Genomic DNA, 27455 nt, shown 5'->3' with positions numbered 1-27455 from the left:
CCTGGTGATTGAGTAACAGGCAGGAAAGAAGGTCAGAAGAAAAAAGAAGAAAAGAAGAAACCAAAGAGAGAGAGAGAGAGAGAGCTGCCAAAGCCTTGCCTCTCCTGAACCAAGGGAGGCCAAGGAGGCTGTGGATGTGTGCGGTGGTGCTTTTTCCCCAGCCAGGGCTTGTTAATTTCATTTCTCTCTCAAAAAAAGGAAAGAACGAAAGAAAGAAAGAGAGAGAAGGGCCCAGAGGGGCGGGGAAGGGCGGGGAGTAACGGGCAGATTAAGGAACTTGTCACTGCGAACTGCTCAGACTTGCTTAGGAAAATCCCTGGGTTGCCTCTTCCTATCTGGCTCTCTGCTGAAGAAGAAGAACAGAAGGAGAAAATGGGGAAAAAGGAGGTCTAGAAAGCCTTTTCCCTTCTTTCTTGAAAAAGGGAAAGGTCACTTTTACCTTTCTAAAAAGAGAGCTATTTCTATCTCTTCTACCTTCTTCTTCCCCATCCTATGATGAAGTTCTTTCTCCTTTGGCTCTGGCTGCTCCGGGTGGATTCTCTGATGTGTGAGTAATAATGTTGTTGATTAGGATATTATTTTTTTTTGGATTGTTTGCATTTTTAAATTATTTTTATTTGCATTTTATTTGCAATTTTGTTTTATTTGCGTTTCCAAACTATTATCTGATGGCGGGTAAGAGGAACGGCAATAGGTGAAATAATTTTACAAAATGATAAAGAATTGAATGCCTGACAAATAGTGTGTACGTCGATGATGGACAATATATTATTATTATTATTATTATTATTATTATTATCATTATTATTAGATACACAGCAAGGTGAGTTCACAGCAAACAAGATCACTATGTTGGCTGTTGTATTGGATCACACGTTGGACCCTTCCCAAGTGTCTAGGACTGTGCGATTACTTATTAATTATTAACGATTACTATTATTAGTAACTTTATTTAACTTTATTACAATTATTATTCATTATCATCATCATCATTAAATTATTACCATGATTATCTTTATTAGTATTATTAAACTTTATTACTAATATTATTAACTATCAACATCATCATTAAATTATTACTATTATTACTAACTTTATAAAATTATTATTATTAACTTTATTATTGCTATTAACTTTATTATTATTATCATTATTATCAAATTATTAGTATGATTAGCTATCATTATTTAACTTTATGACTAGTACTATTAACTTTTTATTATTATTATCATTAGTATTAAATTATTACCATTACTAACTTGATTATTTAACTTTATTACTATTATTAACTTTATTATCTTTATCATTATTAAACTATTACTATTATTATTAACATTACTTTTATTTATTTATTTACCATACTTTCTCACCCAAAGGGGACTCAAGGCGGCCTCACAAGGCAAGAATTCAATGCTGCATGTACACATACGCTGATGAATAAACAAAAACATTAAAACCAACCAATTAAACATACCGGTAACATTGAAACAACAATTAAAATCACATAATCCAGGTCATATTTCAGGTCCTGTCCGGATTGTCACTAAGTTAATAAATTATTATTATTATTATTATTATTATTATTATCTATTTATACCTCGACTTTCTCCCTATCGGGACTCAAGGTGCCAACAACCACACATTATGAATTATTATTATTATTATTATTATTATTATTATTATTATACCCATAGAAACTCAAGGCGGATAACAACCCCTTCTTCTTCTTCTTCTTCTTCTTCTTATTATTATTATTATTATTATTATTATCTCTCTAAAAAGAGACTGACAATAAAACCAATACAATCAAAACCTATAATGATACCTCCTCATAGTGCACAATGGCATTAAATATTGGACGGTATCCAGACCTATCCATAGCTAAAACTACATACACACACCCGACTCGGTCTTTAAAATACGACCATTTAATACAAAGCAAATAGAAAAATAAAATGTACACAATTCAATATGAGTGTGAGTTTCAGGTGAAGGCGATGGATGGAATGAAAAAAACGGCACTTTGGAAAAGGGTTTTTCTGCCGCAAGCTATATATACATATGTATGTGTGTGTATATATATATATTATATATGTGTGCATAATACTTTATATATATGTAATAATATGTATTAGATATTATATATACACACATATATAATATATGGATAAATATAACATATATTCTATATATACGTATATTTCACTATATGATATATGTATAACATTATGTGTGTATAATATATATATATGTTATAAAATATATAAAAATATATATGTATGTATATAGAATATATGTTAAATATATATGTATATAGTATTAGATATATCTACCTATATATTACATGTATTTATATAATGAGAATAATGTGTGTGTGTGGTTACAATATTATATATGTGTGTGTATATAATATTGTATATTTATATAATATTTATATATAATTTATTTGTGTTAGATATTTATGTATATAATACTATATATGTATATAATATTGAATATATATATATATATATATATATATATATATATGTCATTATGGAAACAATTGAGGATTTGGAGAAGGGGGCATTGCAACTCTTTTCTTTATGAAATGTGCATCTAATTCTAATTCAAAGCGGGGGGAAATGTATTCCCTAAAAACAGTGCTGCATAATGTCTATAGAGCAAAGACTTTATTTATCCTTCGGGGAGGCGGATGAAAGCAGATCCGTACATAACATGACGCAAACGAAAGGGGGAAAACCCAGCAAACTAAAAGAGGGATTTGGCACGCGATGAAACCTCTGCCAAATAAAAAAAGAAGATACTTCCATTGATTAAACAAAGGCATTTACGGCTCTGTACAATATCCAATATTTCCCTTTCCATCTGTAGTTTATTTCGGGGCAGAATCTCCTTGAGCCCAAATGCTGCCTTGCTCTCTTAGGACCCAGATCTATTTGGAAATCCAGAGAGATCCTGTCTTTTTTTCTCTGCCTTTCCTTCCTTCTTTCCTTTGTCTTCATGCCTTCCTCTTCCCTTGTTCTTCTTCCTTTCTTCTTTCCCTCTTTCTGTCTCATTCTCCCCTTCCTTTCATTTCCTTCTTTCTCTTTCCCTATCCTCATACCCTTTCCTTTCTCTTCCTTCCTTCCTTTTTCTTTCTTTCTTTCCCATCCATCACTTTTTCTTTCCTTCTTTCCTGTCATACTTTCTACCTTTCCTTTTTCTTCTTCTCTTTCCTTCTTTTTCTTTCTTCCCCCTTCCTTCCTTTCCTTCATTTCCCTCCTTTTTATTTCTTCCTCTTCCCTCCCTTCCCCTTTTCTCTCCCTCCCATTTCCTTCCTTCTTTTTCCTTCCTTCCCTTATTTTTCTTCCTTCCTCTTCCTTCCCTTTTCCATTCCCTTCTTCCCTCTCCCTCCCTTTTCATTCCCACCTTTTCCTCTTTTCTTCCCCTTCTTCCCTTCTCCTTCCCTTCCTTTCCCACCCTCTTCTCTTTCTTTTCTTTTATTCCCTTCTGTTCCTTTCTTCTTTCCTTTCTTTCCCACATTTTCTCTTTCTCTTCCTCCCTTCTTTTCATTTCTTATCCTTTGCTCCCTTCTCCTTTCCTTTCCCACATTTTTCTCTTTCTTTTCCTTTCTTTTCCTCCTTTTTCTCATTCTTTTGCTTTCCTCTCTTCTTTTCCTTCCTCCTCCTTTCCTATCTTTCCCTCCTTTTTGACATTCTTTCCATCCTCCCTTTCTCATATACATACAACTAGCAGCACAGAGGGCCACTTCACCTAGCAACAGCCAATCTGCTTCCTTCTCTTACTTCCCCTCCTCTCTAGGCCTGAAAGAAGTGGTATTTTGGGAAGGAATTGACCTTGGATGTTGGGAGTTATAGTTCACCCACCGACAATGGATCTGGACCAAACTTGGCGCATGGACCGATCATGACCAACTTTGAATATTGGAGGAATTTGGATGGAATTGATCTTGGATACCGGGAGTTATAGTTCACCCGCAACCAAACACTGAACCTATGTAATGACGGATCCAGATCAAATATGACACACATATCCAACATGGCCAACTTTGACTTCTGGAGGAGCTTGGTAATAATTGATTGTGGGATGCTGGGAGTTATAGTTCACCTACATCCAGAGAGCACTGTGGACTCAACCGACGATGGATCTGGACCAAACTTTGCACACAGACCCAGCATAGCCAACTTTGAATACTGACAGGGTTTGGGGGCAATGATAATGGATGATGGGAGCTGTAGTTTGTCAGAACTGACCCTTGATGTTGGGAGTTGTAGTCCATCTGAATCTGAAGAGCACTGTGAACACTATTGACGATAGATCTGGACCAGACATGACCCATAGTGACCAACTTTAAATGCTGATGGAACTGTTGCAGAAAAAGAGGAATGAATTGGGTATTCGCACCGTATCATTGTCACATCCATATGACTGAATCAATGTTTTCCAAAAAATGCAAACCAACCGGTTGCTCCGAACAGAGGCCAACTTCATATTTCTTTTTTGCCACCCACTCGCTGTTTGCTTTCATATGATTTCCGCCCCCTTCTTTTCCCTCTTTCTCTCTCATCATCCTCGGCTCAAACCGTACTGGGACGTCCATCATGTTTTATGGGACTGTAAATGTCTGGGGATTAAGGGACGTAGCAGTTTTAAAACAAAGACGGGGTTAAATCGGTCTCTATTATGACTGGGGACCATCGCGGGTCCATTCATCTCCTCTTTTAAACATCCGCAGCGTGTGCGGCGGCTGCCGAAATATGGAAATGTATGGCAGGGATGATGGAGAGAGACAGGAAAGAAGGAAGGCAGGAGGAATGGAAAGAAATCAGGATGGATGGAAGGAAGGAAGGAATGGGGAAAAGAAGGGATGGTAGGATGGAAGAAGCAAAAGAGCAAAGAAGGAAGAAAGGAAGGAAAAGGGAAGAAGGGAAGGATGGAAGGGAGGAAGAAGGGAAAGAGAGTGAGAAAGAAAGGGAGGGAGGAGAGAGGAAGGAAGGGAAAAAAGACAGAAGGAAGGGAATGAAGGATGAAAGGAGGAATCAAAAGAGCAAAGAGGGAAAGAATAGAAGGAAGGAAGAAGGGAAAGAAAGAGGGAAGGAAGGAAGGAAAGAAAGAGGAAAGGAAGGAAGGAAGGAAAGATGGAAGGAAGAAGCAAAAGAGCAAAGAGGGAAGGAAGGAGAGAAGGAAGAAATGGGGAAAGAAAGATGTATGGAAAGATGAATGGAAGGGAGGAAGAAGAGAAAGAAATAAAGAGAAAGGGGGAAGCAAGAGGGAAAGAGGGAAGGAAAGAGAAAGAGGGAAGGAAGGAAGAAGGGAAAGAAATAAAGAGAAGGGGAAGAGGGAAGGAAAGAGAAAGAGGGAAGGACGGATGGTAGGAAGGAAGAAGCAAAAGAGCAAAAAGGAAGGGAACAAAAGAAGGGAGAGAAAGAAAGACGGGGGGGGGGGGAAGGATGGATAGAAGGGAGGAAGAAGGGAAATAAATAATGAGAAAGGAGGGAGGGAAAGAAAGAAACAAATGGAAGGAAGGGTGGAAGGAAGAAGCCAAAGAGCTAAGAGGAAGAGAAGGATGGAAGGAAGTATAGAAGAAAGGAATAAGGGAAAGAGGAAGGGATAAAAGGAAGGAAGAAGCAAAAAAGAGCAAAGGGGGGGGGGAGGGAGAAGGGGAAAGAAGGTAGGAAGGAAAGAAGGGGTGAAAGAAATAGAAAGAAAAGAGGATGGGAGGGAAAGAAAGAGGGAAAGAATGAAAGAGGGAAGGCAGGAAGGATGGAAGGAAGAAGCAGAAGAGCAAAGAGGGAGGGAAGAAAGGAATGGAAAGAAAGAAACGGAAGAATTGATGAAAGGAAGGAAGAAGGGAAAGAGAGAGAGAGAGAAAGGAGGGGGAAAGGAAGAGGAAAGGAAGGAAAGGAAAAAGAGGAATGGAAGGAAGGATAGAAGGAAGGAAGAAGCAAAAGAGCCAAGAAGGAAAGAAGTATAGGAGGAAGTAAATATACAAGAAAGGAAGACAGGAAAGAGGGATAAAAGGAAGAAGCAAAAGAGCAAAGGGAGAGGGAAGACAGGGAGAGAACGAGAGAGGGTGGGAAGGATGGGTGGAAGGAAGGAAGTGGGGAAAGATAGAGAGAGAAAGGAGGGAGGGAAAGAAAGAGAAAAAAGAAAGAAAGGGAAGGATGGATGGAAGGAAGAAGCAGAAGAGCAAAGAGGGAGGGAAGAAAGAAAGGGAGAGAAAGAAATGGAGTGAAGGATGGATGAAGGGAGGGAGGAAGAAGGGAAAGAGAGATAGAGAGAAAGGAGGGGAAGAAAGAGGGAAGGAAGGAAAAAAGAAAGAGCAATGGAAGGAAGTATGGAAGGAAGAAGCAAAAGAGCAAAGAGGGAAGGATAGAAGGAAGGAAGAAGAGAAAGAAGAAGGGATGGTAAGGAATAATCGATATAAATAAAAATGTAATGTTTGTTTGTGAGATTAACATAACTCAAAAACCACTGGGCGAATTGACACCAAATTTGGACACAATACACATATCAGGCCAATGAGTTACCATCACTCATAAAAACACTGAAAAATACAGCAGAAGAGACTTACAAACCCGAAAAACAAAAATTACATTACAACGCATGAGCAAAACCACACACACACGCACACACACATATTTATATGCAAACACACATATGCACAAATATATGCACACATACAGTCTCCAATCTCCCCTATCTGGGCAAAGTCTTGGAACGTGTAGTGGCCTTGCAACTCCAGGTGTTCTTGGATGACACAGTTTTTCTAGACCCATCGCAGTCTGGCTTCAGGCCAGGGCATGGAACTGAGACAGCCTTGGTCTACTTAGTGGATGGTCTACGTGGGGAACTTGACAAGGGGAGTGTAGCCCTGTTGGTTCTCTTAGACCTCTAAGCATCCTTTGATACCATAGACCACAGTATCCTTCTGAGATGCCTCCCCGAAATGGGTCTTGGAAGTACTTGGAGGCACCTGGACTGTGGCACAGCTGGCTGCATTAAGATCACTACTGACGGGAAGGTCATGAGTTCGAAGACAGCCCAGGTCAGAGTGAGCTTCCGACCAATTTGTGTAGCTTGCTGTTGACCTTTGTAACCCGAAAGACAGTTGCATCTGTCAAGTAGGAAATTTAGGCACCACTTATGCGGGGAGGCTAATTTAATTAATTTACAAGGCCATAAAAATCTCCAGCAAGCATGCAAAGAATGAGGAAGTACTTCATCAGTGTCACAAATGGATGGTGAAGCAACAGCTCCCCTGGTGGCCGGAATACCCTCATGAAAAGCTGGAATGTTAAATAGCCTCTGAGTCTCTGTCTATATATGTTGTGTGTCTATGGGATTGAATGTTTCCCATGTACATTGTAATCTGCCCTGAGCCCCCTCCGGGGTGAGAAGGGCAGAATATAAATACTATAAATAAAATAAATAAATTCTGCACTGGCTGGAGTTCGATGTCATCTGTACGCAGATAATGTACAACCCTATCACTCCTCTCCACCTGCTACTAAGGAGGCTGTTCAGGTCCTGTGTTAAGCTGGATGAGGGCGAACAAATTGAAATTGAATCCAGACAAGACAGAGGTACTCCTGGTCAGTCATAAGGCCGAACTGGGTATAGGGTTACTGCCTGTATTGGACGGGGTTGCACTCCCCCTGAAGACACAGGTTCGCAGCTTGGGAGTGATCCTGGACTCATTGCTGAGCCTGGAACCCCAGGTTTCAGCGGTGGCCAGGGGAACTTTCACACAACTAATACTTATGCGTCAGTTGTGCCCGTATCTTGAGTAGTCAGACTTGTTCATGGTAGACCATGCTCTTGTTACATCTCACATAGACTACTGCAACAAGCTCTTTGTGGGGCTGCCTTTGAAGACAGCCCAGAAGCTTTAACTAGTCCAAGGGCGGCAGCCAGATTTCTAACTGTGGCGGTGTAGAGGGAGCATACTACTCCTCTTTTATGTCAGCTCCACTGGCTGCCAGTCTGCTACCAAGCCTAATTCAAAATGCTGGTTTTACAGTATAAAGCCCTATACAGTTCTGGTCCAACTTACTTGTCCGAACGCATCTGCCTCTTTGAGCCTACAAGAGCTTTAAGATCAGCTGGGGGGGGGGACTCTGCTCTCTGTCCCTATCTCTTCATTGGGACAAGAGACGGGGCCTTCTCAGTGGTGGCCCCTCTTGGCTGTGGAACTCCCTCCCCAGTGACATCAGGCAGGTCCCATCCCTCCTGGTTTTTAGATAGAGACTTAAGAGCTGGCTTTTTATGCAGGTGTTTGGTGAATAGGAAACTACGGATGAGACTTGAATAATGGACTATGGATTTCGGGAAATGATTTGGACATGAGATTATGACTCAGCGTTTTATATGTGGTTTTAATCTGTTTGATAGATTGTTATGAGTTTTAAATGCTTATATGCTTAGATTGTTTCTGTTTTTATATGTGTTTTATTGTTTACCTGTGCAGCATTGAAACCACTGGACGAATTGACACCAAATTTGGACATAAGACACCTAACAACCCAATGTATGTCCTTCACTCAAAAAAATTGATTTTGTCATTTGGGAGTTGTAGTTGCTGGGATTTATAGTTCACCTACAATCAAAGAGCTTTCTGAACTCCACCAACGATGGAATTGAACCAAACTTGGCACACAGTTCTCCCATGACCAACAGAAAATACTGGAAGGGTTTGGTGGGCAGTGTCCTTTGGTTTTGGAGTTGTAGTTCACCTACATCCAGAGATCACTGTGGACTAAAACAATGATGGATCTGGACCAAACTCTACACGAATACTCAATATGCACAAATGTAAACCCTGGTGGAGTTTGGGGAAAATAGAATCTTGACATTTGGGAGTTGTCGTTACTGGGATTTATAGTTCGTCTATAATCACAGAGCATTCTGAACCCCACCAGCGATAGAATTGGGCCAAACCTCCCACACAGAACCCCCATGTGGGCCACAGCAACGTGTGGCAGGGGGTGGCTAGTACATAATAAATAAATAGAGAGAAAGGAAGGAAGGAAGGAAGGAAGGAAGGAAGGAAGGAAGGAAGGAGGGAAAGAAAGAGGGAAGTGAGGAAGGATGGGAGGAACTAGTGAGAGAGTAAAAAAGGAAGGATAGAAGGAAAGATGTTGGGAGGGAAGGATGAATAGAAGGAAGGAAGTAGGGAAAGAGGAAGTGAAGGAAGGATAGAAAGAAGGGAAAGAGGGAGGGAAGGAAAGAATGTCTGAGGGAGGGAGGGAAACCGCAAATCCCAGGATCCTTTGGGATAGATCCATAGTTTGTCCCATTGATTCCAAGTGTGGATTAACAATAGGGTCCAGGTCTACAGTTCTTTTCCCTTATTTCCTTCCTTCTTTCCTTATTCCCTCCCTCTTTTTTCCATTATTTCTTTCATTCCTTGAGGTCAAACCAATTTGTTTTCTGCCCTAGCTAAACCCTCTTTGCCTGGCCTTGCCCTGAAATTGGCATTTATTATATGGTGCGATGGCACGGCCAGGGATCGGAAACCGTGCCATTTTCATGGCCGCCCCCCTTCCCTGCCTTTTCCAGCTGTTGAAGAAACGCCAATAAGCAAAGGCCAAGCCATAAAACCCAGGCCTTCAAAAGAAAGGAATAAATGTTTCCGACACCTCGGCAATGTGGTTTCACTTTCCAGCCTTACTAAACACCTGATCAGTAAATGGGGTTTTGGTTTTTTTCCCTTTCCCTCTTAAAAAACAATTCCAAGAAACGAGAATGCAATAAAAGCTTGCAGGTATCACTGGGACGGAGGGGAAAGAAATCACACCTTTCTCTTTTAAAACATATGTTTGGGGCTGTGAAAGGAGGGGGAGACGGAGAGAGAGCAATACACAGGCCTTTGCTGCAAAATATGCGTCTATGTACGTATGTTTGTACCACAAAGGCTCCTGCATGGTTTGGTGGATTGGGACCAAACATGGCACACAGATTCTCCTTTCTCCAACTTAAAGTTATAGATGAGTTTGGACTACAAAGGCCACCCCTTTCAGGCCCGGAAAAGAGGGAAAGCAAAGGAACAAAGCAGATTGGCTGCAGTCAGAGTAAGGATCATCTGTTGCTAGGCAAAGTAAGCCTCTGTGTTGTCACTGGGAAAGAAAGGGAGCAAAGTGGATTGGCTACTACTAGGTGACATGAGTATGAGGGAAGGAAGAGAAGGAAAGAAAGAGAAAAGAAGGGAGAGAAAGAGAGAATGAAAAAAGGGAGAAAGAAAAGGGAAGGAAGAGAAAAGAAAGAGGAAAGGGTGAGGGAGGTAAAAAAGAAAAGAAAGCAAGGATGATGGGAAAGAAAGAAAAAGGAGGGAAGGAAAGAAAGAGAAAAGAGAGAATGAAAAGAGAGAGAATGAAAAAGGAGGAAGGGAAGGAAGAGAAAGGAAAAAAGGCTGTGAGGGGAGGAAAAGAAAGAAAGACAAAAAAGGAAAGGAAAGACAGCAAGGGGGGAGGTGGCAAAGAAAAAGAGAGAAGGAAGGAAAAAAGAAGGGAAAGAAAAAGAGAATGAAAGGAGAGAGAAAGAAAAAGGAGGGAAGGAAGGCAAAGAAAAAAGGGAAAGAAAGGGAGAATGAAAAGAAGGAGAAAGAAAAAGGAGGGAAAGAAGATAAAGGAAAAATAGGGTGTGAGGGGAGGAGAAGAAAGAAAGAAAGAAAGGAAAGCAAGGGAGGGAGATGGAAGGAAGGAAGGAGAAAGAGAAGAGAATGAAAAGAGGGAGAAAGAAAGGAAGGAAAGGTGTGAGGGAAGGAGAGGAAAGCTAGAAAGAAAAAAAGGAAGGAAAAGAAAAAGGGAGGGAGATTGAGAAGGAAAGGCAAAGCAGGGATGGAACGAAAGAGAAAGAAGAGAAGGGATGAATGAAAGGAGGGAGAAAGAAAAAGGAGGGAAGTAAGAAAGGAAAGAAAAAGGAAAGTGTATGAGGGGAAGAAAGAAAGAAAAAGGAAATGAAACAAACTGAGATAGGAAAGAAAAAGGAGGGAAGAAAAGGAAAGAACGCAGAAAGGAAAGGGTGTGAGGGATGTAAAGAAAGAGAAAGAGGGGAAGCGAAAGGAAAAAAGAAAGAAGAAGGGGAAGATATATGAAGGAAGGGAAAGGACAAGGGAGAATATGTATGAGTGAAAGCAAGGGAAGGAAGAAGGAAAAGAAAAGGAAGGTAGGAAAATGGGAGGGAGGTATTAGGGAAGGAAGAGAAAGATGGGAAGAAAGAAAAAAGGGACAAAGGGAGAGAGGGAAGAGAGAAAACAATGGGAAGAGAAAGGAAGGTGGCGAAAGGAAAGGAGAAAAGGTATGAGAAGAGGAAAGGAAAGAAAAAGAAGCGAGGGAGGAAGGAAAGAAAGAAAGAAAAGAAAGTAATTGAAGGGAAGGCATATGAGGGAAAGCAAGGCAAGAACGAAAGGAAGAAAAGAGAGAGAAAAGAGGTGCATGAGGGAAAGGGAGAAAGGAAAGAAAGAGTCACCAATGCATACTTGGGTAATGACACTAGTAATAGTAATATACACTAGTCATAATAATCTATTGTATTTGTTACCTGCCTCTCAAGGTGTCAAAATACATGGATAGAAACACAGACCATTGAAACACATATAGCAAAAGGTAGAGTAACATCTTGGAAAGGGGAGCACAGAAAGTTTATCCTAAAGGTTGAAACGGTTAGATTCGGTTAGATTCCATCTTGCTCGCGATGCAAATATTTTTCATTTTCCCACCCATCTCGGGGTGTTTTGTTGTTCTTTGTGGCCTAGGAAATCAAAGCAAAAGAGCTCCAAAGAAGGGGGGAAAGAGAAACCCACTGCCTTGAGGGAGTCCTGTGTTGAATTAATCTTAGACCTCTGTCCTCGGATATCTCAGCAGGACAAATGAATTACTCGAGTCTGGGGTCGGCCTCCGCCTGAGCGAGACCAGATGTTCGGGGCCCGACTCTCGTTTCCTTCCCACCGAAGGAGGATCAATTAGGTTTGTGAGACCCGGTCCGTAGAAAGCAAAGGCCAAATGCCTCCACTTTCCTCGGATAATAAACTTGCACCGTCCTGTTCGTCCCCCCACTGCGACTGAAATGTCCCGGTTCCCTTCCCTCCCTCCCGCCTTCCCCTTCAGATCGCTTCCAGTTGCTGCAAAAACGGGAAGGAGATTCAGAAGAAAAACTCCTCAAATTGTCCGTTTTTAGTTGCAACATGGCGGAAATTGGCCTGAGATACAGACCTCCAAGTGCTCTGGAATAATTCGTAAACCTCCCTGATTTCGCCATCAGCTTTTTCATAAATGCGGAAAGGGGACCTCTATTCCCTTGCTTCCTATAGTGTTTTGCTCATTTACCTCTTTGGAAACTTGCTTGCTCAGATATGGTTACTCCACAAAGAGTTTCGAAGCAAATTGGCATCAATAATTCAAAAAAGCTGCTGTTGTTGTGTGCCTTCCAATGATTTCTGACTTACAGCATATCTACAATGGGTATTGTTGTTCTTCTGTGCCTTCAAATCATTTTTGACTAATGCAAATCTACCATGGGGTTGTTGTCGTCATCACTGTATGCCTTCAAATAATTTTTGATGTACAGTAAATCTACCATGTTGTTGCTGTTGTTGCCATTGATGTGTGCCTTTCAAACATTTCTGACTAATGGCATATCTACATGGGTCTTGTTGTTGTTTTTGTTGTTGTATGCCTTCAAATCATTTCTGACCAATACAAATCTACCATGGGGTTGTTGTTGTTGTTTTTGTATGCCTTCCAATCATTTCTGACTTATGGCATAACTACCATAAGGTTGTTGTTTTGTTGTGTGCCTTCCAATAATTTCTATCATGGGTGTTGTTGTATGCCCTCCATCCATTTCTACCATGGGGTTGTTGTTGTTGTTTGTATGTGTCTTCCAATGATTTCTGACTTATGGCATGTCTATCACGGGTGTCATTGTTGTTGTTGTTGTTGTTGTTGTATGCCTTCCAATCATTTCTGACTAATGCAAATCTACCATGAGGTTGTTGTTGTTGTTGTCACTGTATGCCTTCAAATAATTTCTGTTGTATGGCAAATCTACCATGGGGTTGTTCTAGTCATCATTGTACACCTTCAAATAAGTTCTTCCTCTTATATGCCCATCCTTTTCTGACTCATGACCTATCCACCACGGTTTATTTGTCAAGGTTGAGAGTGTTCGACCCACCCCAGGTTCACCCAATGGGCTTTCATGGCAGATTGGGGAGCCTAGTCCGATATAGACTTCCATTGCCTTTAACGGCAGTTTTCAGGTGGGTTCGGGGAGCTCTGCCGCCACCTTCCTCTGAGGCTGGGAAAGTGTGACTCGCGAGATACACTAAGTCCAGACCTTAACTCCCTCTGTCTCTGTCTCTTTCTGCTGCAGACCCGGCCATCATCTCCCCGCAAGACCCCAGCCTCCTCATCGGCGCATCGCTCACGGCCAGCTGTTCGGTCAGCGCTGACTCCAGCCTGAGGGCCGAGGACCTTTACTGGACCCTGAATGGCCAGCGGCTCCCGGAGGACACGTACCGCGTCCTGGGACCCCGCCGCCTGAGTGTCACCCTTTCCCACCTGAACGGCTCCCAGCAGCAGTCGGGGGACAATCTCGTCTGCCACAGCAAGAGGGGTGGGGGCATCTTGGCCGGGTCCTGCCTCTATGTCGGATGTAGGTGTCTTCCCCCTCCCCCCCCCATCTGTGGTCCTCCAATGATCTCTATGAAGCTCTAGGTCCTCTGGTGTGAATCAAAAATCTAAGAAGCTCTAGGTCAATGGTTCTTAACCTGTGGGTCCCCAGGTGTTTTGGCCTACAACTCCCAAAAATCCCAGTCAGTTTACCAGCTGTTAGGATTTCTGGGAGTTGAAGGACAAAACATCTGGGGACCCATAGATTGAGAACCACAGCTCTAGGTCCTCTGCTGTGAATCAAGGCTCTCTCTAAGAAGTTCTAAGTACTCCCGTGTGACTCTATCTCCTCTCTCTCAGAAGCTCTAGGTCTTCCTGTGTGACTCAAGGTTCTAAGAAGCTCTAGGTCCAATGTTGTGACTCAACGTTCTCTCTAAGAAGCTCTAGGCACTCCAGTGTGAATCAAGGCACTCACTAAAAAGCTCTAGGTCATCTGGTGTGAATCAAGGCTCTCTCTAAGAAGCTGTAGGTCCTCCGGTGAGAATCAAGGCTCTCTCTAAAAAGCTCTAGGTCCTCCGGTGTGAATCAAGGCTCTATCTAGGAAGCCCTAGGTCCTCTGGTGTGAATTAAGGCTCTCTCTAAGATGCTCTAGGGACTCCAGTGTGAATCAAGGCTCTAAGAAGCTCTAGATTCCCCGGTGTGAATCAAGACTCTCTCTAATTTTTGGAGGCACCCCTACATAAGAAGCTCTAGGTCATCCAGTGTGAATCAAGGTTCTCTCTAAGAAGCTCTATGTCCTACAGTGTGAATCAAGGCTTTCCCTAAGAAGCTCTAGGTTCTCTGGTGTGAATCAAGGCTCTCTCTAAAAAGCTCTAGGTCCTCCGGTGTGAATCAAGGCTCTTTCTAAGAAGCTCTAGATCCTCCAGTGTGAATCAAGGTTCTCTCTAGGAAGCTCCAGGCCCTCTGTTGTAAATCAAGGCTCTCTCTAGGAAGCTCTAATCAGTGGTTCTCAACCTGTGGGTCCCCAGATGTTTTTGCCTTCAACTCCCAGAACTCCTAACAGATGGTAAACTGGCTGGGATTTCTGGGAGTTGCAGGCCAAAACACCTGGGGACCCACAGATCAAGAGCCACTGCTCTAGTGTGAATCTGGTGTGAATCAAGGCTCTCTCCAGGAAGCTCTAGATCCTTTGGTGTAAATCAAGTCTCTCTCTAGGAAGCTGTAGGTCCTCAAGTGTTGGAAGATCTAGATGTTCTTTCATTTAAATACATATATTATCTGGCCTTGAGCTGCAAGGAGAGGAATGTAATAATAATAATAATAATAATAATAATAATAATAGAAGAGACATGTTTTTCCATTTGCCGTCTCCGAGAACCTTTTTTGCCAATTAGAAACATACACAATCCCACACTCAGGCTCGCTCTTGGGATGTTCTTTTGCCGTCTGTCCTATCCAAAACAGAAAAGAGTAAAGCTATTTTGGCAAGGCTTTCTGCACGCAATTACAGTTGTCCGAATCAATATGTGTGAGATGTTTATCGCAGGGCTATTTTTACGATCTTCCGAGCGAAACACGCTGAGAAAGATGGGAAACTTCGGCTGGGAACAGCAGCACTTTGAGCCGGATCCCCTTAATGCTGCTTTTTTTTTGTGACCCAAAGAGCAAAATGTAAACATCTAAAGCAGCATATCATCATATTATTATTATTAATGCAATAAATGGGTCCTTCGATTCAGGACTCTGGGAATTTCTTAAACCCTCCCATATTCCTAATGCATGTTATTATTATTTTTTCTATTTTAGTGCCTCCATCCAAACCCACTAATATTTCATGCTGGTCTAAGAACCTGAAGGATCTCACTTGCCGATGGGCGCCAGGAACTGAAGGCGAAACGTACCTCCACACCAATTACACCCTGAAGTATAAACTGAGGTAAGAGCTGGATGGGAAGAATATTGTATCTCTATACTGCCCACTTGGGGTTGCACCTGAGGACTGCATCTATACAGAACTAGAGGCCAGTAGCTAATCCTTTCTATACTGCCCTCTTGTGGCTGCATCTGAGCACTGCACACAGATACATATTTATTCATATTTGGGGCACTAGTCCTGAACAAGAAAGGGTTTTTTTTTTAACTTTTAAACCCACCAGTGTTTTAAGTTGGACCATGAAGGATTTAGGTGTGCCAAGTCTGATTCAGATCCATCAAGCCATTGTGGAGACTTTGAGGAACAAAAAAACAAACATATTTTACTTTAACATAGATAGATAAATAGCTATAGATAGATAGCTAGATTGGTAGGTACAGACAGATAGACAGACAGACAGATAAATGAGTATAGATAGATCGAGAGATACATGGATAGGTAGATATAGATAGAAAGATGGATGGTTGGAGATAGGTAGATTACTGTAGATAGACAGACAGACAGATAGATATGTAGCTCTAGATAGATGGATAGGTAGAGATAGATAGATAGATAGTCATATAAGATAGGTAGATAGAAGTAGATGGATGGATAGATAGATAGATAGATAGATAGATAGACAGACAGACAGACAGACAGACAGATAGATAGATAGATGATCCTAGAGTTGGAAGAGGCCACAAATGACATCTAGACCAACCCTTTAAGATGGATGGATGGATGGATGAAAGGATGGATAGATAGATAGATAGATAGATAGATAGATGTTCCTAGAGTTGGAGGAGACCCCAAAGGCCATCTAGACCAACCCTTTAAGATGGATGGATAGATAGATTGATAGATAGGTAGGTAGGTAGGTAGGTAGATAGATAGATAGACAGATAGAGTTGGAAGAGACCCCAAAGGCCATCTAGACCAATCCTTTAAGATAGATGGATGGATGGATGGATAGGTAGGTAGATTCCTAGAGCTGGAAGATACCCCTAAGGCCATCTGGACAAACTCTTTAAGATGGATGGATAGATAGATGGATAGATAGATGGATAGATAGATATACAAATGATAGATGTTTAGGAGTTGGAAGAGACCTCAAAGGCCATTTAGATCAACCCTTTAAGATGGATGGATGGATAGATGGATAGATAGATATACAGATGATAGATGTTTACGAGTTGGAAGAGACCTCAAAGGCCATTTAGACCAACGCTTTAAGATGGATGGATGGATAGATAGATAGATAGATAGATAGATAGATAGATAGATAGAATCCTAGAGTTGGAAGAGACCCCAAAGGCCATCTAGACAAGAACCTTTAAGATGGATGGATGGATGGATGGATAGATAGATAGATAGATAGATAGATAGATAGATAGAATCCTAGAGTTGGAAGAGACCCCAAAGGCCATCTAGACAAGAACCTTTAAGATGGATGGATGGATGGATGGATGGATAGATAGATAGATAGATGGATAGATAGATAGATAGATAGACGATAGATGTTCCTAGAGTTGGAAGAGACCCCAAAGGCCAACCAGAACCATCCTTTAAGGTGAATGGATGGATGGATGGATAGATGATCCTAGAGTTGGAAGAGACCAACCCTTTAAGATGGATGGATTGTGAGATGGATGGATGGATAGATAGACAGATGTATATAGATGGGTAGATAGCTATAGATAGATGGATAGATAGACAGAAATAGATGTATAGATGCAGATAGATGGAGATAGATGGCTGGATGGAGGCAGGTATAGGCCAAACCACCTCTGAGCCTTCCTTGCCTACGAAAACCCTATGAAATCCATGGGGTCATGCCCTAAATTGACCTGAAAGCACACTAGTACTAGAATTCCCCGCAACGGAAGTCTCTCATGCCTTCCTAAAATAATGCCAAGCAAGAATGCGGGAATGGAGAAGGGCTTGCAAAGGAGGAAGCTCTAATGCCTGCAAATCCTTCCTCTCCTAGGTGGTATGGCCGGGACAACGCTTGCCAAGACTACCACACAGCTGGGCCATATTCCTGCCACATCCCCAAAGACCTGGCCCTCTTTACGCCTTACGAGATCTGGGTGGAGGCCTCCAATCGACTCGGGGTGGCCGTCTCCGAAGTGGCCATGCTGGACATCGTTGACGTGGGTGAGCCCCCAGTCCCGTTCCTCCATAAACCTGGGAGGCTGGGTGGCCCTCTGTTAGGAGGGATTGAATTGTGCCAGCCTGCCTAGCAGAAGCGGGTTGGGCTGGCCTTCTCTCTTTCCTTCCCCCTTCCCTCCCTCGTTCTCCCTCCCTCCTTCTCTTCCACCCTTTTGTCCTTCCTTCCTTCCCTCTTTCCTCCCTCCTTCCCTCTCTCCCTCTTTCTCCTTCCTTCCTTCTCTTTCCTCCCTCCCTTCCCTCCCTCCCTCTTTCTCCCTCCCTCCATTCTCTTCCTCCTTCCCTCCCTTCCTTTTTCTTCCTACTTCCCTTCCACCCTTTCGTCCTTCCTTCCCTTATGTCTTTCCTTTCTTCCCTCTTTCCTTTCTCCTTCCCTCCCTCCAACTTCCCTCTTTCTTTCTCCTTCCCTCCCTCCCTTATCCCCCTTTCTCCTTCCATTCCTCCCTTTCGTCTTCCCTTCTTTCTCTCTTTCCTTTCTCCTTCCCTTCCTTCCATCCTCCTCTTCCTCCCTTTTGTCCTTCCTTCTTTCTCTCTTTCCTTCCTCTTTCCTTTCCTTCCAACCTCCCTTAAACCCTTCTTCCCTTTTCCCTTTCCTTCCTCCTTCCCCTCCTTCCTTCCATCCTTCTCCTCCTCCCTTTCGTTCGTTCCTTCTCCCTTTCCTTCCTCCTTCCCTTCCTTCCTTCCATCCTTCTCTTCCTTTCTTCCTTCTCTCCTTCCTCCTTCCCTTCCTTCCTTCAATCACCGGGCAGCCAGTCCTCTTAGCAAGGAGTGGTAGCATGTGCCCCCCCCCCCCAAGTTAGAAAGTTTGCCCATGCCTTTCTAATGCCTTTGATGTTGGATGGCCATCTGTTGGGAGGGATCGGATTGTGTCCTGCCTGGCAAAATGGATGGCTTTTGTGGTCTCTGCAATTCTAGGGAGGGACGACTGGGACTTTCTAAAAGGATGGCAGCGGATGAATACATTTGACTTTTCCCCATCAAATTTGAGGGATGTGCCAATGCTAATAGTAATAATAACAATAATAATTTCCTTGTCAAATGAGAAAGGTGTGCCAATAATAATAATTTTGATGATGATGATGATGATGATGACGATGATGATTATTTGATGATGATGATGATGGTTGTAAAGCAAGCTGTGTCTAGAAAGTCTGAAAAGCTTGGGAAGGAGGGGGAGAGAGGAAGGGAGGCAGGAAATAGCTCGTAAGTGAGTGGAATTGCTCTTAATCTAATTAGGCCGTTTCTCCAGGTCTGTTTTCCCTTTCTTCCCTCCCCTTTCCCTTTCCTTCCTTCCTTCGCTCCCTTCCAGACATCTGCTCCTCTTTAGCCCTTTTGGCCTCCTGCCGAGGGAGGTTCATCTCTCGCACGTGCGGACAGCCAAAGCCGGGAAGAGGGGCAAGAAGGGGGTCCCAGTTGCATGCTTTTAATGGCTGATATGCAATGGAAAAGCACCATTCGATCCCTCCCAATAGATGGGCTTCCAGCCTGATAGAAGGTCCATGGAGCACTAGGGCTATAGCATCATAGGATCCTAAAGCTGGAAGGGAACCCCGAGGGCCATCCAGTCCAACCTCCATCTGTTAGGTAGGAAGACACAATCTGATCCCTCCCGACAGATAGCTGTCCAATCTCATAGACATTAGAAGGTCCATGGAGCAATAAGGCTATAGCATCATGGGATCCTAGCCATCCAGTCCAACCTCCTTCTGTTAGGTAGGAAGACACAATTCGATCCCTCCCGACAGATTGCCGTCCAGCCTCATAGACATTAGAAGGCCCATGGAACAATAGGGTTATTGCATCATAGGATCCTAGAGTTGGAAGAGAGCCCAAGGGGGGACATCCAGTCCAACCTCCTTCTGTTAGGCTGGAAGACACAATTTCATCCCTCCAGAAAGATGGCTGTCCAACCTCATTAGAAGGTTCATGGAGCAACAGGGCTATAGCATCATAGAATCTCAGAGTTGGAAGGGAACCCCAAGGACCATCCAGTCCAACCCCAAGGACCATCCAGTCCAACACAATTCGATCCCTCCCAACAGATGTCCATCTAGCTTCTGCTTTAAAAATTACACCATTGAATCCTAGGGTTGGAAGATAAAGCAGAGTATAAATAAATAAATAATCATATGAGACTTCAAGGCCCATCCAGTCAGTCCAACCCCTTGTCAGTCCAACTCCTTTAAGATAGAGAGATAGATAGATAGATAGATAGATAGACAGACAGACAGACAGAATCCTAGAGTTGAAAGAGACCCCAAACACCACGCCCTTGAAAGAAGACACCATTCGATCCCTCCTGACAGATGGCCATCTAGCTTTTGCTTAAAAAACAAACAAACCATAGCATTATTGAGTCTTGAGGTTGGAAGAGAACCCCGAGATCCATCTAGTGCAGCCTCATTTCCACCAGGGGGAAGATACCATTAAAGACCTCCCAACAGATGGCCATCCAGCTTTAAAAATAAATGCAAATGTGCAGAGTGTATTTTCCTACCACTGATACACTCTGCTTGTTCTGGCCCGCTGTCAGTCACGACCGACCCGCCTTCGGACGTCCATGTGAGCCGGGTGGGAGACCTGGAGGACCAGCTAAGTGTACGCTGGAGCGCCCCGCCGGCCCTCAAAGACTTCCTCTTCCAGGCCAAGTACCAGATCCAGTACCGGGTGGAGGACAGCACCGAGTGGAAGGTGAGGCTGGCTTTACCACTGGGATATGTATGAATAACCTGTTGTTGTTATTATTATTATTATTATTATTATTATTATTATTATTATTGCTACTACTACTATTCCGACATACAATCTGTTTCTCCACTTGCAGGTAGTGGACAACATGGGCAACCAGACCTCCTGCCGCCTGGCTGGCCTAAGACCCGGCACCGTCTACTTTGTCCAAGTCCGCTGCAACCCATTCGGCATCTATGGCTCCAAGAAAGCCGGCATCTGGAGCAGCTGGAGCAACCCCACCGCCGCTTCCACCCCACGGAGTGGTGAGCAATCCCCCCCACTAGTTGCTGTAGCTTGAGAATGGGGCACAGTCTGGGTGGCCATCTGTCAGGAAGATTTTGATTGTGCCTTTCCATATCAGAGAGGGGTTAGACTGGATGGCCCTTGGAGGCCCCTTCCAGCTTTAGGATTCTACAGTCTTTAGCATGGAGGCTGGATGGTCATCTGTTCAGAGGGATCGGATTGTGTCTTCCCTCCTATTAGGAGGGGGTAGGACTGGATGGCCCTTGGGAGTCCCTTCCAACTCTAGGATTCTATGACATGTTTGTTAACATAAGCTGGGTGGACATTTGTCGGGAATGTTTTGATTGTGCTTTTCCTGCAGATGAGAAGGGGTGGATTGGATGACCTTTTGAGGTTCCTTCTAACTCTTAGAATTATTCACATGGAGGCTGGATGGCCATCTGTCGGGAGGCATCTGATTGTGTCTTCCTTCCTGGCAGAAAAGGATTGGACTGGATGACCTTTGGGAGTCCCTTCCAAGTCTAGGATTCTATGACGTGTTTGTTAACAGAGGCTGGATGGCCATTTGTCGGGAAGGTTTTGATTGTGCCTTTTCTGCCTATCAGAAGGGGGTTAGACTGGATGTCCTTTGGGGTAATCCCTTCCAACTCTAGGATTCTACAGAAGTCTTTAAATGGAGACTAGATGGCTATCTGTTGGGAGGGATCGGATGGTGTCTTCCTTCCTGATAGAAAAGGGTTGGACTGGATGACCTTTGGGGGTCCCTTCCAACTCTAGGATTCTATGATATGTGTTTGTTAACAGAGGCTGGATGGCCATTTGTCGGGAGAGATTGGATGGTGTCTTCCTTCCTGGTAGAAGTTTGGATTGGATGACCTTTGGGAAATCCCTTTTAACTCTAGGATTCTATGGAGGTCTTTCCATGGAGGCTGGATGTCCATCTGTTGGGAGGGATCGGAGTGTGCCTTTTTTTTGGCAGAAGGGGGTTGGACTGGATGGCTCTTAGGGGTCCCTTCTAACTCTAGGATTTTATGACATATGTTTGTTAACAGAGCATGGGTGGCCATCTGTAGGGAAGGTTTTATTGTACTTTTCCAGCATAACAGAAGGGGTTGGACTGGATGTTCTTTGGGAGTCTCTTCCAACTCTAAGATTCTATGGAGGTCTTTCCATGGAGGTTGGATGTCCATCTGTCGGAAGGGATCGGATTGTGTCTTCCTTCCTGGCAGAAGGGGGTGGATTGGATGGCCTTTGGGGGATCCCTTCCCACTTTTGGATTCTATGGAGGCTGGCTGGCCATTTGTCAGGAGGGATCAGATGATGCCTTCCTTCCTGGCAGAAAGGGAGTGGACTGGATGGCCTTTGGGGGTCCCTTGGCTCTGGAAATCCAAGGAGACAGCCCTGAAACAAGGGAAGGCCTAGCTTCCTCGTCCGCTGCCCGGCACCTGGGTTTCTTGTCCAGGAGCCAAGCGAGAGAGAGCCAGGTCCCGCTTTCCCCTTCTGGGGAGGTCCGTGCCTCCGCCGCCTTCTCTCTCCAAATGGCCTTTTTTGCAGCGAGGAAGTCACGCTCGTCTCAGTGTCCGACCCGGAAAGGTGTTTTGCTCATTTCCCAGGACAATAATAATGGAACGCATTTCCTTCTGGTTCTCATACTGGCCTGTTTACTGGGCAACTGAGACTACAGGACAGAGAGCATCTTAATGTATGAGACTGGGATATTTTCCCACCCTCAGAGCCACCGGGGCTGTTGGATTGGCTCTGTAAATGGCTAAGGCTCAGTGGCTCTACTGATGCGCTCAAGAGGCTTCTAATCCGCAGAACTGCTGTTACTGTTGTTGTTGCTTATTTACAATGTTTTGATTTTTTAAAGAAAGAAAAAAGAATAAAAGTCAGTCCCTGTATCCAAGAGCTGGCCAATTTCCGATCTAGATATGTAGTTTTTTTCAATGACTTTTGTAAAGCTCTACTCTGCTCCTGCAAATTGATGAAGCTCAATGGCTCTGCTGCTGGCACAAGGAGCTTCTGATCTGTGGAACTGCTGCCACCAATGCTTTTGCTTTACCTTTTTGAATGCTTCCCCCCTCCTTTTTTCTGGGAATCTTCTCCCCCACAAAGAGTTATATAATCTGTCAAGCCACTTCCTTCCTCCTTTCAAGCCACTTCCCGCCTCCATTTGAGCCACTTTCTGCATCCATTCAACCCATTTCCCACGTCCATTGATGCTTCTTCCTGCATCCGTTCCTGTGTCTGTTCCATCCATTTCCCTCATCCGTTCAACCCACTTCCCACGTTTGTTTGAGCCACTTTCTGTGTTTGTTCAATCTACTTTCTGCATCCGTTTGACCTCCTTCCCACATTTGTTCAACCCACTTCCCACATTTGTTTGAGTTACTACCACATCCATTCCACTCACTTCCCACATCCGTTCCATCCACATCCCAGTTCTGTTCCATCCATATCTGTTCTGTTCCATCCACTTCCCATGTCTGTTCAAGACACTTCCCACGTCAATTTGAGTCACTTCCATAGTTTGTTTGAGCCACTTTCCGCGTCTGTTCGAGCCACTTCCCACATCTGTTCCGAGTCTGTTCGACCCACTTCCCACGTTTGTTCGAGCTTCTTCCTATATCCATTCAACCCACTTCCTGCGTCCATTCAATCCATTTCCCACGTCCATTTCACTCACTTCTCATGTCCTTTCCATCCACATCCCGCGTCCATTCCATCCACTTCCCAAGTTCGTTCAACCCACTTCCCACATTTGTTCGAGCACTTCCTGCATTTGTTTGAGCTACTTTCCGCATCTGTTCGACCCCCTTCCCATGTCCGTTCGACCCACTTCCCATGTTTCTTCAAGCTACTTTCCACATCCCTTCCTCACTTCCAACACCTATTCCATCCACATCCCATGTCCTTTCCACCCACTTCCCATGTGCGTTCGACTCACTTCCCACATCTGTTCAACCCACTTCCTGTGTTTGTTCGAGCGACTTTCTGCATCCGTTCGACCCATTTCTCACACCTATTTGACCCACTTCCCACATCCATTCTACTCACTTCTATGGTCTGTTTCATCCACATCCCACGTCTTTTCCACTTACTCCGCATGTCCATTTGACCCACTTCCCGTATTTGTTCGAGCTACTTTCTACATCTGTTCGACCCACTTACTACATTTGTTTGAGCTACTTCCCACATCCATTCCATCCACTTCCCACATCCATTCCATCCACTTCCCACATCCATTCCATCCACTTCCCGCATCCATTCCATCCACTTCCCGCGTCCATTCCACCCACTTCTCACGATAGTTCTACTCACTTCCCATGTTCTTTCCATCCACATCCCGCATGCTTTCCACCTACTTCCCATGTTTGTTCGACTCACTTCCCACGTTTATTCGACTCACTTCCCGTGTTTCTTTGAGCTACTTTCCACATTTCTTCCACATTTGTTCGAGCTTCTTTCCATGTCAGTTTCACCCACTTCCTGCGCCTTTTTCACCTTCAGGACGGGCGCCAGGCGTCTGCGAACCCAAGAGCGGGGAGCACAACAACACCCTGCGCCGCGAGCTTAAGCAGTTCTTCGGATGGATGCGCAAACATGGGAGCTGCGCCAACCTGAGTATCAAGATGTATGACCAGTGGCGGGTCTCGCTCCAGAAGTCCCACAAAACACGGAACCAGGTAGGTAAGGACTTCCTGTGTTCTCCTCCAAAGAGTGGCAGCAGCATTTACAACAAGCAAGTACCGTAAGCACCTTTCATTGCATGACAATCACACTCCTATTTTGGGGATGGAGAAATTGGTATTTTTGTATTCCTCACATAATAGTCACAGAGCAAAACTACAGAATGCTATATAGTACTGTATTATACTTTATAATACTGTATAGTAATTTATTATATAGTTTAAGTGAACAAAAATTGCTGGTACCTAATGCATAATACCACTATAGTATCATACTACCATATAATATTATAATGATATTATAATATAATAAAAATTCCAATATATAATATAACTAGCTTGGGTACCTGGCGATGCTTGGGTTATTTATTTTGAGTGTTAAGTAATGCTCCCATTAGAAAATGCATAAGGATGTGGGTGAACTACAATTCCCAAAACCGTGGGTCAATCCTCCCCAAAACAGGCCTGTATGCACAGTTGGGCATGTTACATCTGTGTGCCAAGTGTGGTCCAGACCTGTCGTTGGCTGGGTTCATTGCTCTCTGAATAAGGGTGAACTACAACTCCTATATGAAAGGGACAATCACCCACAAGCTGTGTCAGTATTTACAGCTGGCCATGTTAGGTCTGTGTGCCAAGTTTGGTCCAGATCCGACATTGGCCGGGTTCAATGCTATCTGGATGCAGGTGAACTAAAACTCCCAAAATCATGGTCAATTCCCACAGACCCCAGTTGGTTCAGTTGGTCATGGGGCTTCTCTGTGCCAAGTTTGGTCCTGGTCCATTGTCAGTGGGGGGTCACAGTTTCTCTGGATGCAGGTAAACTACAACTCCCAGATTCCCAGGGCAATCACCCCCAAATGCCACCTGTATTCATAGCTAGGAAGTTGGGTCTGTGTGGCAAGTGTGGTCCAGATCAGTTATTGATGAGGTTCAGAGTGCTCTGGATACAGGGTGAACTACAATTCCTACACACGTGTGTCATTCCCTCCCCAAGCCCTCCAGTATGTTCTGTTGGCCATCAGGGTTCTGTGTGCCACGTGTGTTCCAGATCCGCCATTGGGGGCTTCAGAATGCTCTCTGAGTGCAGGCTGAACTACAACTCCCATGTGGGTGGGTTAGTTCTCACGCAAACTCTTACAGCATGTTCTGTTGGCCATGAGGATTTTGTGTGGGTCGCTGTGGTCTAGAAGTGAGTGAAAGTACTGCAAATCCCATCAAGTGTGGCCCAGATCCGTCGTTTGTTGGGTTCACAGTGCTGTCTGGATGTAGGTGAATTACAATTCCTATAACTCATGGTGAATTCTTCCGAAACCTCTTGTTCCGTTGCTGATCAATTCCTTTTTGCTGTGTGCCATAGGAAAGAGTAGGAAAGAGTTGAGGGAGAGGCAGTGGGTAGGGTCATGCAAATTCCACAGCAATGGAAAGAGTAAGGAACCCTGGGATGTCCATTCTGGAGGTCTTTGGGGGGATTTGTACGACTTGTAGTTCACCTACATCCAGAGCGCATTATGAACCCAAACAATGATGGACCAAACTTGGCATGCATACCCAATATGCTTAAATTTGAATAGTGGTGGGTTTTGAGGAGAATCGGCCTGGGCATTTCGGAGTTGTACTGGGATTTATAGTTCACCTGCAATCAAGGAGCACTCTGAACTCCACCAAGGATGGAATTGGATCAAACTTGGCACACAGAGCCCACGTGATCAGCAAAAAATACTGGAGATATTTGGGGGGAATTCACCTTGATTTAGGGGATTTGTAGTTCACCTACATCTAGAGAGTACTGTGAGCTCAAACACCAATGAATCTGGAACATATTTGGCACACACACTTGATATCTCGAAATTTGGGGAGTTTGGGAGGAGCTGACCTTCCTTTCTGGGAGTTGTAGTTCACCCACAACTAGAGAAACTGTGACCTCCACCGATGATGGACCTGGACCAAACTTGGCACACAGAGCCCCCATGATTAACTCAACCTAATGGAGGGCTTTGAGGGGACTGACTCACCATAGTGGGAGTTGTAGTTTACCCAACAGACAGAGAGCACACAGAGCCCCACCAATGATGCATCCAGAGCAAACTTGCCCAACATCAGAAACTTTAAGTACTAATGGAGTTTCTTGGAGTTAACCTGGCATGGTGGGAGTTGTAGTTCACCCATAACCTGATGCATTTTTTACAATTACAAAATTGACTTTTTCAAATTACCTTAGCAACACCGGGGACCCAAGCTATATTATATAGTACTATATGAGTGCTTTGTGCTCATAAACCTCAGCGTTCCTGAACCCTTATACCCAAACTAATCCCAAACTCTCTTCCCCAGGTCCTATCCGGTGATAAATCCTAGCCAGGTTGGAAGAGTTTCCCCAAAGCTGACAATTGTGGACAATATGGGGAATCACACCAATCCGCCGCCATGATTGGGATGAAGCAATGGGGTCTTTTGTGAGACACGGGTCTGGCCATAAATGTGACTTTCAGCAGGCCATTGTATCTTCCTGCTCATTCTGACCCATAGATGTACAAATGTACAAATATTTATATACGGACTTATATGTTGCCTTTCGAGGCTTTTCCATGCGAGCCCAGATCTGACCCGGAAGGCTGAAAACTCTCTAGTATGTGTTAACAATAAAACTTTGTCTATTTCTCCACGAACCTTGTGTTTTGGAGGCTGGATGGCTATCTGTTGGTAGGGATCAGATTGTGTCTTCCTTTGGGGAAGAAGCGGGTTCGACTGGCCCTTTGAGTCTCCTTAAGGAGAAAGAAAGCCAGATATAAATAAGCATAATAATACTAATACTAATAATAATGGCGCTGACAAAATTACCACCTGCCAGCTGCAGAAGGCCACCTTACTGGGATCTGCATGCATTATTTGCCGATACATCACACAGTCCTAGACACTTGGAAATATCCGACATGTGATCCAATGCAACAGCCAGCAGAGTGATCTTGTTTGCTGTGGACTCATCTTGTTGTGCTTCAAATAATAATAATAATAATAATAATAATAATAATAATAATAATAGCTCTATTTCTCCATTGACCTGCTTATGTCTATGAGGACAGATGTCCATCTGTC

General features: G+C 43.8%; 1 protein-coding gene across 2 annotated transcripts; it reads left to right on the top strand.

Moving 5' to 3' along the window:
• Nucleotides 1-27028, top strand: CRLF1 (cytokine receptor like factor 1). 2 transcript variants are annotated; one of them, XM_060785106.2, is made up of 8 exons: nucleotides 1-547; nucleotides 13378-13659; nucleotides 15423-15552; nucleotides 17516-17685; nucleotides 20231-20388; nucleotides 20522-20690; nucleotides 24181-24360; nucleotides 26694-27028. In XM_060785106.2, the coding sequence occupies exons 1-8, from the start codon at nucleotides 493-495 to the stop codon at nucleotides 26705-26707; spliced, it is 1158 nt and encodes a 385-aa protein (XP_060641089.1). In that variant the 5' UTR covers nucleotides 1-492; the 3' UTR covers nucleotides 26708-27028. The 2 variants fall into 2 exon arrangements, with proteins under 2 accessions (XP_060641089.1, XP_060641088.1); XM_060785105.2 differs by having other exon boundaries at nucleotides 4-547; nucleotides 24181-24356.
• Nucleotides 27029-27455: the final 427 nt, after the last annotated feature.

The sequence above is a fragment of the Anolis sagrei genome, chromosome X (assembly GCF_037176765.1).
Source record: "Anolis sagrei isolate rAnoSag1 chromosome X, rAnoSag1.mat, whole genome shotgun sequence".
NCBI classification, from domain to species: domain Eukaryota; kingdom Metazoa; phylum Chordata; class Lepidosauria; order Squamata; family Dactyloidae; genus Anolis; species Anolis sagrei.
Note: the sequence above shows the minus strand (reverse complement) of the source record. Positions and strands in the feature narration are given on the sequence as shown.